This window comes from Salvia hispanica, chromosome 1 (genome assembly GCF_029641045.1).
Source record: "Salvia hispanica isolate PSC_SH4W2 chromosome 1, Shi_PSC_v1, whole genome shotgun sequence".
Taxonomy (NCBI): domain Eukaryota; kingdom Viridiplantae; phylum Streptophyta; class Magnoliopsida; order Lamiales; family Lamiaceae; genus Salvia; species Salvia hispanica.
Genome location: NC_142692.1, coordinates 67,734,565 through 67,748,082, shown reverse-complemented (window position 1 = coordinate 67,748,082; position 13,518 = coordinate 67,734,565). Strand labels below are relative to the sequence as shown.

At 35.5% G+C, this 13,518-nt stretch overlaps 3 protein-coding genes across 4 annotated transcripts; all 3 read left to right on the top strand.

Moving 5' to 3' along the window:
- Positions 1 to 1,180: 1,180 nt before the first annotated feature.
- Positions 1,181 to 12,869, top strand: LOC125224471 (Tetratricopeptide repeat (TPR)-like superfamily protein). 2 transcript variants are annotated; one of them, XM_089057102.1, is made up of 3 exons: positions 1,181 to 1,224; positions 9,965 to 10,229; positions 11,694 to 12,869. In XM_089057102.1, exons 1-3 carry the CDS (start codon positions 1,187 to 1,189, stop codon positions 12,591 to 12,593), a joined length of 1,203 nt encoding a protein of 400 aa, XP_088913228.1. In that variant the 5' UTR covers positions 1,181 to 1,186; the 3' UTR covers positions 12,594 to 12,869. The 2 variants fall into 2 exon arrangements, with proteins under 2 accessions (XP_088913228.1, XP_047983832.2); XM_048127875.2 differs by lacking the exon at positions 1,181 to 1,224 and adding an exon at positions 9,808 to 9,883.
- LOC148934453 (2-oxoglutarate-dependent dioxygenase 19-like) lies at positions 4,502 to 5,284 on the top strand. The gene is made up of 2 exons (XM_089063154.1): positions 4,502 to 4,759; positions 5,039 to 5,284. Exons 1-2 carry the CDS (start codon positions 4,502 to 4,504, stop codon positions 5,282 to 5,284), a joined length of 504 nt encoding a protein of 167 aa, XP_088919280.1.
- LOC148934452 (protein SRG1-like) lies at positions 5,831 to 6,778 on the top strand. The gene is made up of 2 exons (XM_089064436.1): positions 5,831 to 6,157; positions 6,271 to 6,778. Exons 1-2 carry the CDS (start codon positions 5,864 to 5,866, stop codon positions 6,514 to 6,516), a joined length of 540 nt encoding a protein of 179 aa, XP_088920562.1. The 5' UTR covers positions 5,831 to 5,863; the 3' UTR covers positions 6,517 to 6,778.
- Positions 12,870 to 13,518: the final 649 nt, after the last annotated feature.

Below are 13,518 nucleotides of genomic sequence, written 5' to 3'. Positions count from 1 at the left end.
TCCCTTCCTCTCATAAAAACAGGCAAATTAGGGATGAAATAATGTAGTGGCCGATGGAGCCCATAAATTAATAAAGTGCTTCCTTTGTCTCCTTAAAATAGAAACTTTTGAAGTGGCATGAGTTTTAGAAAATTTGTAAAGTAAGAGAATGATAGAAAGAAAAGTTTTAGAAAATTTGTAAAGTAAGAAAATGATAGGAAGAAAAGTTTTAGAAAATTTGTAAAGTAAGAAAATGATAGAAAGAAAAGTATGTTAGTGCAAAAATAAGTTTCATCTTATTAAAGAAAAAAAAGTCCTTAATAGAAAGTTTCTATTTTTGAAAGACGATGGAAATATTTGCATGGAAAGACGAAAAAAGAAATTTAACATATTGCTATAAGACGGTGGAATACCATATAAGGAGTAATTAGGATATATAAGAGAAAATCGCAGGAATTTATTTCGCTTTGCATTTTATTTTTTTAAGAAACAATTTCGCCTGATCATCAAATGTGAGAAATCTAAAATAAATTTTTGCATTGCTCACTGATCCTAATTACTCCTTACCCGTTCTATAGAACTATACTTTATCCATTTCACAGTAGAGTCATTTTTTCAACCGGGAGATTAAGAAAGAGTATTAAATATATTAAACGAAGAGATAATAAAGAAAGTAAAAGAGAAAAATAGATAGAATAAAGTAAGAGAGGGAATAACGCAAGTGAGGAAAAAAAGGTTACTCCCTCCGTCCACGATTAGGAGTCCCTTTTTTTCATTTTGGTACGTTCATGAATATGAGTCTCGATTTATAATTACTATAAATAGTAAAGAGACCACACATTCCATTAACTCATTCCACTCGCATATCATTTAAAACTAATATATACAAGTGGGACCCCTATTGCACTAACTTTCTTCCATCCACTTTTCTTAACATTTCTTAAAATCCGTGCTGAATAGAAATAAGACTCCTATTCGTGGACAAAGAGAATATTTTTTTATAAATAGAAAATGACTCTACTATGATGAAACATCTCGAAATGAAAAAAATGATCCACCACTATAAAATGGAGGGAGTATTAAATTTACTTTTTCACCAATTCCATAGAAATCCTCGCATCGTTCCCTAAAAATAAAAACTTAGAATTATTTTCTATGTTAGTATTCAGCTAACTGAAACAACTCTTTTGGAGCAAACAACAAATCAATGGCTGCCGCTCGATTCCTCTTCCACACTCTCACTCGGTAAATCAAGAGAAGCGTCACTAATGTGTTGGAGAAATGGGTCGCCGAAGGCCGCGCAATCCCCCTTTCCGATCTCCGTATTAAAAAAGTAAGAGAGAGAATAATGATTAAAAGATACTATTATTAAGGTCAACGGCTTAAGTACCGGCCACCTATTGATCACCTCGTGGATTGTGTTTAGAATTTTTTTTTTTGTCTGTCGTTTTGTCATTTGATTATCGAATTATTGTGTAGAATATCTGTAAGCTCAATTCATTTCTAGGTTTTCTTTGATTGGTTCTTTTCCGTTTAAGATGGAACCAACTTAATGTAAAAAGAGGTGATGCACTATCTCTTGGTAATTATCAATATACTCCTATAAAAGAGTGAATCGATATGTTTGTGCCGCCTGTTTTCGCAGCCACCATTGTTGCTTGTTCGGCTTTTGTTGTGAAAGCTATGGGATTATGGGAAGAGGACCAAGATAATTAACCACTTCAATTTTTTTTTTATTGTTAACTGTTATGTACTCTCTTGATTGTTTTCAAATTAACATATGGGATATTGACACTTGATATCATGGAACTTTCAAAAAGTTAGGTTTTTCCTACGAACTTTCAAATTGACTAAATAATACACCCTTCGTCAACAAAAAATAGATCACATTTACCATTTTTGGCCGTCCACAAAAAATAGAGCACATTCATTCATGGAAAGTTTTCAACAAATAATAACCCTATAAATCATTCCACTAACACTACTCCTCACTTACTTTTTCTCCCTCTCTCTTACTTTATCTATTTGAATTTTGAAGTACAAAATGTTTCATCATTGTTTCATGTTGGTAAAAAAAAGTTTTATGATTGTTTCATATTGGTACAAAAAAATTCATCATTGTTTTATAGTTTGTGTATCACATAAGTAAAAAGTTAACGTCATTTAAACGCATATAACGAAATGTACTAAATTGAAACACGAATGAAACTTTTTGTATGATTTATGTAAACTTCAAACTTTTTGTACTAATACGAAACAAAAATGAAACATTTTGTATAACTTATGTATTTACCCCGAATTTGAAAATAGAGTTAGATAATTTTTGACACAACACAAAATCACTATACAAGCATACACAAAATCACTAGATCTAGTATCAAGTCTATTGCATTTGTGTCCTCGGCGAGTCAACCTAATAAAGACCGATTATTTAGAGCTGGATGATAGAGTTAAATTATGTTATCATTTTCTCGCTTTTCATGCGATGTCTTAGGTTATCGTAAGTCGTAACAGGTTCGTAGTAGTAGTAGTAGTAGTAGTAGTAGTAATAATAATAATAATAATAATAATAATAATAATAATAATAATAATAATAATAATAATAATAATAATAATAATAATAATAATAATAATAATAATAATAATTTATTATTATTATTATTATTATTATTATTATTATTATTATTATTATTATTATTATTATTATTATTATTCATATTCAGTAGAGAATACTGATGGTAATGAACAATTAAACACTATTAACAAATCGAATAGGAATTAAAAATACCAATAAATGGAAGGGTGTCAAATTCAATTTATTATTGTCAATTAAAGACAAAAAAAGAGAGATATTTTATTTTATTTATTTAAGAAACCGGCCTTTTCCATAAAGTTGTGCACTTTTGTTTTGTCTTTTCTTCTCTAGCGTTTAGGTCAAATAAATTTTTCGCCGTTTAGGTGAATATGAAAGTGTTGTACATGTGCATAATTATTATATTTATATAAATATGAATTCGAAAAGAACTTCTTAAATAAAATATGACCTATACATTTATAAATATTTCTTAGCATCTTGTGTTAATAATTTTATTTAATGTTTCGACCCATTTGGAATTATAGAATTTTTATTCAAGAAAAGAGTTGACGCTTTCAAAAATAATGGCTAGATGTACGCATACGAGGTATTATTAATAATAAAATTTATAGTATAACTGAAAGATGAAGATGTGATCATGTGCCTCTTATTTTCTATACTTTGAAGTGCCCGTTTGATTGGCCATATTAGAAAACTATCGAAAACAATTCTGCATGAGATTTGATTGGGATGTAATTGACGGATTTAACCTTGTTCGATGACAAATCCTAATGAATAACTAGATCATTATATGTGATTTTTAGATCGTTTTAATTCACACGAGTTCATAGCTCTCGTATGGAGTAAAACGTTCGAAAATTGACTTAATTGGTATCTAAAAATGACTTTCGTGTTTTTATTCTCATCTTTCCATTTTTAATCTAATAGTTCCAATGTCTCTCTTATTTTGTATTACCATGGAGTATAATTTAACTAAAGTCCACTTTTGTACATATAGGGATGTCAGTGTAGTCCGTAATCTGTGGACTGACCCGAATAGCCCGCCAAATTTATAGGGTTAGGGCCGAAAATTTATAGCCCGATAAAATTAAAACCGGATTAGCCCGCACCCGATTAACCCGCAACCCGTTAGGGCCACACCCGAAAACCCGATAAAATTTCTATTATTCTATTTTTTACTTCTAATTTGACACTTTATTGATTAATTTTATAATATAGATAACTGAGCAATTTTATATTAAATATATAAATTATATATTTAATTTATTTATGCAATAATTGATAAATATATGAAAAACTTCAAATTCACAAAAAAAATGTATTTAAATTTCTAAAACATGCATTAAAATTTCATGAAATATCTCAAATATTAGTATTTGATCATGTTTATGGTTGAGTTTAAGCATATATCCCAAATTTAACACAATTAAATATTTTACATTTTATAAATATAACTATTTTTCATCATTATTTATTGGATTCATCGCATGTTAATATTATTGGTACCAATCCGATTAACCTGATGGGCTATCCCGAAACCCGATATTTTAGGGTTAGGATTGAACTTCTATAACCCGAAAGAAATCACAACTCGACTAGCCGATTGACCCGCAGCCTGAATAGGGTCAGTCCGAAACCCAGTGGGTCGACCCGATTGACATCCCTATGTACATATAATAAAGAATTGAATGGGAAACATGTAAATTAAAATATGATCTGTGACTGTAGTTCACCTTCCTTGACTAACGTAACGTGGTGTATTTAATTTTAAATGTAATGCCAACGCTTTTCTTGGGTTGATTTATGGCAAACTTGGACATTTTAAATAATAAAACCCAAAACTCAATTCTCTCTATATATACAATCTCATGATCAAGGCAAATATACACTAAACCCAAATTAAATTTGGAAAAAAAAAAAAAAAAGATGGCAGCTGATGATGCTTGTTTCGATAGCCCCTTTGAGTTCAAAAAATCAGTTCAAACCATTGTAGATTCTTCCGATCTCAAACATCTCCCTTCCAAATATAACTTCGAACTCGGAGACTGCATTGACACGAGCGCTACGAGCTGCGAATCGCTCCCAGTCATCGACTACTCCTCCCTCACCTCCACGGACCCTCAACGATGCTCTAAAGCCGTTGCTGAATTCGCCCGAGCATGCGCGGATTGGGGGGTTTTCTTCGTAAGTACTCCCTCTGTCCACCATTAAATGACTCATTTTTCTTTATCATTTGTACGTCAATAAATGTTTCATTTTAATTTTACTCTTTTTAGCAAGTGGACCCCACGTAAAAGAAGATTCATCTTCTACTAACTTTTTCTCCACAGTCTTTTATAAAGTTAAGTAATTTCTTAAAATCCGCAGCAGGGAAAAAAAAAAAGGGGACAATTTATTAGCACACGGAGAGTAAAGTTTTAAAATCAATATCATGATCATGAATAATATTGTTTGTGAGTGCAGCTGGTGAATCATGAGCTGCCGGAGGAGTTGCTTGCTTCACTATTTGCAACAACGATGGAGTTTTTCAACTTGCCTGACGATGAGAAGAAGCAGTACGAGGGGAAAAGTATTTCTTCTCCGATCGTCTGTGGGAATTTGAACGAGAAGACTACATACGACCAAACTTTATCTTTCTGGAGGGATTATCTCAAGATCAATGTGCACCCTGAGTTTCACTGCCCCTCCAAACCCCAACTGTTAAGGTAGCTCACACATTAATTTGTTAGAAATCCATGGATTTTATCACTTGATCACAAAATTTGTTGGTTATAGTAGTTTCATATCTTTCCTTACATTGAGGTGAAAATTGGTACTATTTTAATTTTGTTTTATTTGTCAAGATCCTCCCTCAAATCCTTCAAACATTTCTTTAATCGGGTTGGACCAGTCTTCTATTGAATTTAACCCAAATTTAAAGCCCTAGCTTCAAGTATACCTTTGGCCCTTGGGTCAATCATTTTTTATACTCCCTCCGTTCCATAAATATATAGTCATTTTGCCATTTTTGTACGTTTCATAGTAATAGAGTCATTTCCTTTTTTAGTAAAAGTCAACACATTTTTCCACACCTACTTTACTCTCTCTTACTTTTTTCTCTCTTCATCTCTCTACCTTTTTCATTTTATTCTCCATTTACTTAACTCACCTAACACAATTTTTCTTAATCTCTGTGATGAAAAGAAACGCCTCAATTACTATGGAACGAAGGGATATAAGATTTTCATGAGTAATTTTGTTTAATGTTGCAGGGAAATTGTGGAGGAATACGTGGAGAGAGTCCGGAAAATGGTCCGAGAAATGGTGGGAGCGATAGCGGAATCCATGGAGCTCGACCGTGACTATATGGAGGAAGCTTTGGAGCTGAAATCGAGTAATCAAATATTAGGTGCAAGTTTCTATCCATCGTGCCCTCAACCAGATAAAACACTAGGGTTGCCACCACACCACGACTCGGGTCTCTTCACTGTATTGGCCGTCCGCAATGGAGAACCCGGCTTACAGTCCAACCATCAAAGCCAATGGTTTGACATTGTTCCTCCTCCCAATTGTGTGATAGTCAATGTCTGTGAGCACCTTGAGGTAATTAATTAACTAGTTGAATTAAAACTATTTTTAATTCTCGTGCCCAATAGAAATGCTTCACTTGTAGCGAGACAGACGCGACATTAACTAGAATTAATTGTTTGGTGCAGATATTTAGCAATGGAAGATACAAGAGCGATTTGCATAGAGTGGTGGTGAACAGCGAAAGAGAGAGACTGACGGTCTCAGTGGGGCATGGTCCGGGCAGCGATGTGATGGTGGGCCCGGCCGCTCGGCTGGTGGAGCGAGATGGCCGTGCCAACTATCGTTCTATGAACTATCGAGAATATACGGAGTTTAAGTACATTAGTGCTTACAATTCCATGTCGATGCTTGATGCACAAAAGATACATTAAGGCCGACGGTCGAAGTACTTGGCCACCTACTCACCTCGTGGATTGTGTTTTGACTTTTTTTATTGTGTGTGATTGTTGTTTTGTCATTTGTATTACATTTCTTAAAATCCGTACTGGGTCAAAGTACTTGGACGACGGTCGAAGTACTTGGCCACCAACTTTTTCAACTCACTTTTCATTACATTTCTTAAAACCCGTGCCGGGTCAAAGTGTGTCAATATTTGGGGGACGGAAGTAGTATCAAAATGTTGTCGAGCATATGTATAAGCTCATTTATGGGTCGAACTTGCTTAGGGGTAATGGTTTTATAATAAAGAGGTGATGTAATATGTCTTGGTTTTTATCACGAAACTTATTCCAAATTTGGTACAAGCTTAATTCCAATAACAGCCTGCCATATACTGATAACTGATATACATATGTTATGAACTTATGATTGTAGTTTCCAACGAAACGACGCAACAATCTAAATTTAATTGTCGAAAGTGGTTGGGCACTTGGGCTTAATATAATTTGAACTATACCATCAATTTATGTTGATCAATTAATTAAATAAATTATGTACAAAAGAGTATTTCATATGCTATAAGTGTGACATCTTTTTTGTGGGACGGAGGGAGTACATTTTTCGTTGAGCACGAGTTTTAATGTACAATTAGTAAAGTAAGAGAGATGTAGAAAGAAAAAGTAATTAAAGTATGGTTAATGGAGAAAGGGTCTCACTTCAACAAAGAGAAAAGAGTTTTCAAAATTAGAAAATGCATATTCTTGTGAGACGTACTAAAAATGCAAGAGTGCGTATATTCTCAGAGGATGTACTAAAAATAAAAGAGCGCATATTTTAAATTAGAAATTGCATATCTTCAAGGCATATTTGTGTTTTTATCATTATTAAATAGTACAAAAGTAAAATTTAGATAAATTAAGAAAGAAAATAAAAGATAACAAAATAAGAAAGATAAAAGGAGCAGCACGGACTGCAACTGGGCTACACTCGTGCCCTAACCTGCAACTCTCCCCCAACGCACCGCACCGTACCGTGCCGGGGCTCGGGCATGTTTCGAGTGGCCTAAGTAAATATAATCATGTGTAGACATTATTGCGAACATATTCTAGAAAATTGTGTTCTAGGGTTTTTTTAAAATTCCACATGAACTGAATGGGAGACATTTTAAAATGTTATTTGGGACAACTTGCCATTACCTATCAATATCATCTTTCATCCGGTACATTTATAGAATTTTAAATGTAATATCAAACACATTTCTAAATATATGAAAAGCATGGACAATTTTTAAAATAATACCCAGAATTCAACTTTTCCTATACAACCAATTGATAAGAATACATGCGGTCAAAACAGCAAAAACAGTCAAAGTCTAAACCCTAGTTGAGGTGCTAGGGGATGATTTCTGCCAGAATCGGGAATGAGAACAAGTAATTAACTTTATTTTTCAATGAATCAAAATGATAGAGAATTCTATTATTTGTAGAATTCTAAACCCTAAAGCCTATCTTGCTAAGCAAGCAAAATAAATAAATTACAAAAGATATGCAAAATCAAATTAAATACTATTAAAAGATATGTTGGAGATTTAGACGAGATCTTGAGTGTGATTTGGATGCTCGAGGTAGCGCAGTTGGTTTGCTTAGAGCAGTGGCAATGGTGGCCGATCGCGAGGGCCCTTTGATCGGCCACCCAATCGGCGCCCACAAGCCACCATTGCGGGGGGAGGGCCAATTCTCCTTCCCCAACGCCTCCGCCCCATGACCGATCAATCGCCCCAGCCGATAGCTCATGGGCTCCACATCGGCCCTGCGATGGGCCTCCATTGCGGAGGTTCGGGCCGATGGCGGAGCCGATTTTCACACTCCTTTATTTTTTTTTAAATTAATTTTTAAATTTTCTTCTCCTATTATAAATACCTCAATCTCCTCTCCTTCATTTGACACACTCACATCTTTCTTGTTGTATTCTGTTTTCCAATATTGTAATGCATCGAAGAATGAATTTATTACGTAATTTTATTTATATTATTTAGACATTTATACTTTATTTATACTTCTCGTACTCCACCAAGAACAAATTGACCTGCTTATTAATCTTATCCCAGTGCTTGCGGAGCGGCTCCCTATGGCGCTTGTAAGCGTATGGCGGCTTGGCCTCGTTGTCTTTATCAGCGATGCGCTCCCAGTACGCGATTTTCCTCTGGTTGTTGGCGAACACCGGGTCCTCTGAAATATCAATCGAACACCTCGTCAAGACGATGGATTCATCCGGGTTGTAGTTCGTCCTCCCCGGGGCGATTTGTTCCCCTGAAGCGGCAACTTCTAGGCTCTAGCCTTGGTCCGCTTCTTTTTGATGGCGAAGGGGGCGGCGGCGGAGAAGAGGCCGCGGGGTGGGGAGGGTGCGTGGGTGGGAAAAGGCTCCATACCTAACAGCTCGTACGATTCCGTGCTGAAATCGGGATCGTGTTGGGTGTTGGAGTCGAAGGGCTGGTATTCATCGGCTTCTGTACCCGGCCACCGTGCACCACCACCGAACATCGGACTATTCGGACTTGGATAATCTCCGGGATTCATTCTATTTAGTGAAATAGAGAGAATGAGAAATAGAGAGAATTGAGATAGTGGGAGAGTGAAATGTGAATGAAAAATGTGATTATATATATAGTATTTGATAAATTAAAAACAAAAAACGCGTCACATCGTCCGCGCTTTCGTCCGCGTCGCCCATAGTGGGGCGGACGATGCAACGTTGACGCGTATCGTTCGCATAGCTACAGGGGCGGACGATATTTATATAATGAATGTGCGTAATAAAACTACTCAGTATTTATGTAAGGATGGCTTGTGTGATATATTTTCACGATGGATCAATCATCGTATTCAACTAATGCATATAACTTTTGATGTGATTTTTTAATTCTATTTGTCACAAACTTAATAAACATAATAGCATTTTGAAATGCTAAACATAAAATTACTTTAAATGAACCGTTTTATACATATCCTATGACCCTATCACATCTTATATGATTCACCACTTTTACAATTAATTATTAGTACTAAATTTGGCTGACAAAAATAATCTTTGTGCTACGCTTGATGCAAAATTAATAAAATAAGAAAGATACTTAGTAGAATAAAAGATTCACTTTATTAAAAAGCAAATTTTTATTAAAATTAATTTTTAAACGACTAATTTTTGAATGAGAATTTATTAAGTAGGTTTTTAAAATTAAAAATTTTGATAATTTTTAAAATTTAAAACTTTGAAGAATGAATATTTGAGTTCAATTCAGCAGTGTCGAGCTTACAACAAATCAATGGCTGCGGCCCGATTCCTCTTCCACACTCTCACTAGGTAAATCTTTCCCCTTTTCCTCACTCTCAATTTCCAGCAACGCAATTTTTCCTGCTAAAATCAATTGAATTTTGCGTGTAGGAATGGAGTAAGAGGCAGTAGAACCCTATCGAGATCCATTTCTTCAAGCATCGAAGCCGTTAAAGAGGATACACAGGAAGAGACGGTGGTTGAATACGTAGAAGATGATTTGAAGAGTAGAATTTTCAGGCTGCGCCTCCCGAAGAGAAGCGTCACTAATGTGCTGGAGAAATGGGTCGCCGAAGGCCGCGCAATCCCCCTTTCCGATCTCCGTAGCATCTCCAGAGACCTCCGCCGCTCTCGCCGATTCAAGCACGCTCTCGAGGTCTCTAACATTTTCCCCCTTTCAATTGTTCCCTAATTTGTGTGCGTGTGGGGTTTTGGATGTTTCAGAATGATTAATTTTATTTTGTTTTGCTTTGTTATTTTTGAGGGGAAATGGTGTCAATTGATCTCGATATATGAGTATGTTGGTCGTTGATCTTTGTGTGAGAAGGGTGAACATCTTCAGTTTGAAAAGGTTATGTTGTTGGCTGATCAGGATTTGTTGATACCGAGCTTTATTCGAGTTTTAGGTTCATACAATAAATGTTAAAAGATCGAGTCAAGAAAAGATTACGTTTTTGGGGCGATGCGGATCAGGACTATGTTGGTATCGGGCTGTAGTCGAGTTGTAGGTTTATACAGTAAATGTTAAAAGATCAAGTCTAGAAAAGATTACGTTTTTGGGGCGATGCGGATCAGGACTATGTTGATATCGGGCTGTAGTCGAGTTGTAGGTTTATACAGTAAATGTTAAAAGATTGAGTCAAGAAAAGATTACATTTGTGTGAAGTTATTAGCTGCTTTCACTTTTGAGATCATTTTGGTTTTTGAGCATGTGAAGTGGTGAACTGATTAAGAAGCGGCACTCTCCACTTTAGCTACCAATTCATGCCCTTTTTCAAACTGTGGCTCATATAACCTAAAGGGTCTGTTTTCATGTGAACTGAGTGGAGTATGATAATGAATAGTTTTCTATTTGCTGAGCTGAAGACGGAGGGACTTATTCGACTGAAAATAGAGAATTGTTGTTATTAGCCTCCTTGTTTCCTAGCTAATTTAGATGTGGAAACCTTTGTTTTGTATTTTCTCTTCTTATTTCTAAGTGCATTTCCTCACTTTATACTAACAGGCTGTGATATTCTGAAGCTCGGACTGAGTCTTATAAGATCTTTATTTGTCTCGAACTAATAACGTATTACCAATAAGGCATTAACTAAGCAAACACAATTTTTGTTTGATAAACAAGTCAACTACTTGCTCTAGGATAAAAGGTCTGATAACGTTATTGCGAATAACCTTTAGGTTGTTCTACATGGTAAAGTGAAACAGTGTGATAGCTCTCATGGGCAAAAGCACATTCCCAAAGGTCGCTAAGTCAGAAAGTTGAGACTTGCCTGATTTGCATACTATTATTGCAGAGTGGTGTTTGCAAAAGGGCATCTATTGACATCACCTATAGTTTTCTCATGTATTATAAATAAAAATAAAAATAAAAATGAACATAATTCATTCTTCCTGCTTAAGGAGAGGTTAGTGAAAGAATAACTGTATAGTTCTTCATCACAAATGCCATGTAGGGCTTTTATCTTCTATTATGGAGCAGTTGATTTCCTGTTTGTTGGCACAAATATCTCTAAGGTTGTTTTTTATTCTCGAAGATAACCATTTTGTTTGCTGCTGTTTTGATTCTCGTTTGTGGTTTTAATGCAATGAATCAAGTCTTTTTCACATTATGAACTTGCAGATTTCAGAGTGGATAGTTAGTCACGAGGAATATCAAATATCTGACTCCGATTATGCAGTCCGCATAGACCTGATGACCCAAGTTTTCGGCATTGATGCTGCCGAACGCTACTTTGAAGCACTGCCTTCCTCAAGTAAAACGAGCGAAACATACACTGCTCTCCTTCACTGCTATGCTGGATCGAAGCTGGTTGAGAAGGCAGAGGCTCTCTACGAGAGAATGAAGGGAGAAAACCTCTCATTGAGCGCCATCACTTTCAACGAGCTCATGACTTTATACATGTCAGTCGGACAGCTGGAAAAGGTATCCCTAATCGTCAGAGACATGAAATGCCAGAACGTTGCACCTGATCTATTCACATATAATCTATGGGTGAGTTCGTGTGCTGCAGCTCTGGACCTGGATGAGGCGAGGAGGATTCTTGACACGATGATTGCTGATCCAGGCTGTGACGAAAGCTGGATTAGATATCAGAAACTTGCTAAGCTGTACATTACCTCTACGCAACTTGTCAGCTCTGATTCCAGCTCCCTAGTCGAAAGTGAGAAAGGCATCACGCAGAGAGAGCTGATATCTTACGATTTCCTCATCATTCTCTACGGGGGCTTGGGGAGCAAGGATAAACTCGACCAAATCTGGAAATCTCTGAGGATGACCGGGCAAAAGATGACAGGACGGAACTATGTATGCGTGCTTGCGTCATATCTGATGCTCGGATATTTGGAAGATGTTGGTGAAATAGTCGAGCAGTGGAAGCAACCTGCAACTTCAGAGTTCAACGGCACCATGTGTAATAAGCTCACAGCAGCTTTCGAGGAAATTGGTATGGCAGATACAGCCGCTGGCTTCCGTAGGATACTCAGAGAAAAGGGCTGTGACCCGACCAAGGAACCAAGATGAGGGCGATGGGATCTGACGACGCCGTTGTCAGTAGCTGTAGTTTCAAGAGAAGACTTCAGTGTGAAGAAGAGGTAATAAATTTGTAACAGAGTGAGAAATATACGCATAAATTTTGATCAAGAAAAGTGATGGTTCGGTTATGGTGGGAATGTTGTGACAAAGTGTATGTTAGAACTTGGTTTCAAGATTATGTTGTGCTTTTGAGGAAAATATCAGTGATAATTACAATTGGAGTCTCTTTTTATCACTTAATAATAGTGGAGTACTATTTTGTAACTTGTACTACTAAAGCTTTTACCTTTGAAAAATCTTATTTACAGAATATTATAAGTTCAAATACTCCCTCAGTCTTTTAAAAATAGGGACATCTGAAACGGTACGGGTTTTAATGTAAAATTAGGTAAAGTAAGAGAGAGAAAAAAAAAATTGATAAGTAAGAGAGAGGGAGAGAAAAATTGGTAAAGTAGGAGAGATTGAGAGAAAAAAAGTAATGGAATTAATGTTAGTGGTTATGGGGCCCACTTAAAGTTGTTAATTGTAGTAGTATAAGTGGTAAATAAATTGATGTATAAGGGTGTAAAGATTTCTAAAAATGAAAAGTTTGAAAGTTGCTATTTTTAAGAACGGACTAAAAAGGAAAGAGTTATTATTTTTGAGAAACGGAGGGAGTATAAATTATACTAACTCAAAGCCAAGGTGATATGCTTGCTTGACGTTTATAAAAAAGCTTGAAAAAGGTCTTATTTTTATCTTATTAAAAAATAAATCACTGATAAAAACAAATTGCGATATTTATAATAAAGGTTTTAGAAACACTCTATTTTATAATTTTTCCTAGAATTTAATAGTAAAAAAAATACTTCTACTAGTAAACTACAAAGAACTATATTAATTAAAAATAAAAAAAAATAGAAAAAAAAATACT

Excerpts from the sequence above, each read along its gene's own strand:
- LOC148934453 (XM_089063154.1), top strand. The coding sequence starts at position 4,502 with ATGGCAGCTGATGATGCTTGTTTCGATAGCCCCTTTGAGTTCAAAAAA. Across the intron at positions 4,760-5,038 it reads CGGATTGGGGGGTTTTCTTC|CTGGTGAATCATGAGCTGCC; the intron begins GTAAGTACTCCC and ends TTGTGAGTGCAG.
- LOC125224471 (XM_089057102.1), top strand. The coding sequence starts at position 1,187 with ATGGCTGCCGCTCGATTCCTCTTCCACACTCTCACTCG. Across the intron at positions 1,225-9,964 it reads CTCTTCCACACTCTCACTCG|GAATGGAGTAAGAGGCAGTA; the intron begins GTAAATCAAGAG and ends TTTTGCGTGTAG. Across the intron at positions 10,230-11,693 it reads GATTCAAGCACGCTCTCGAG|ATTTCAGAGTGGATAGTTAG; the intron begins GTCTCTAACATT and ends ATGAACTTGCAG.
- LOC148934452 (XM_089064436.1), top strand. The coding sequence starts at position 5,864 with ATGGTCCGAGAAATGGTGGGAGCGATAGCGGAATCCATGGAGCTCGAC. Across the intron at positions 6,158-6,270 it reads ATGTCTGTGAGCACCTTGAG|ATATTTAGCAATGGAAGATA; the intron begins GTAATTAATTAA and ends TGTTTGGTGCAG.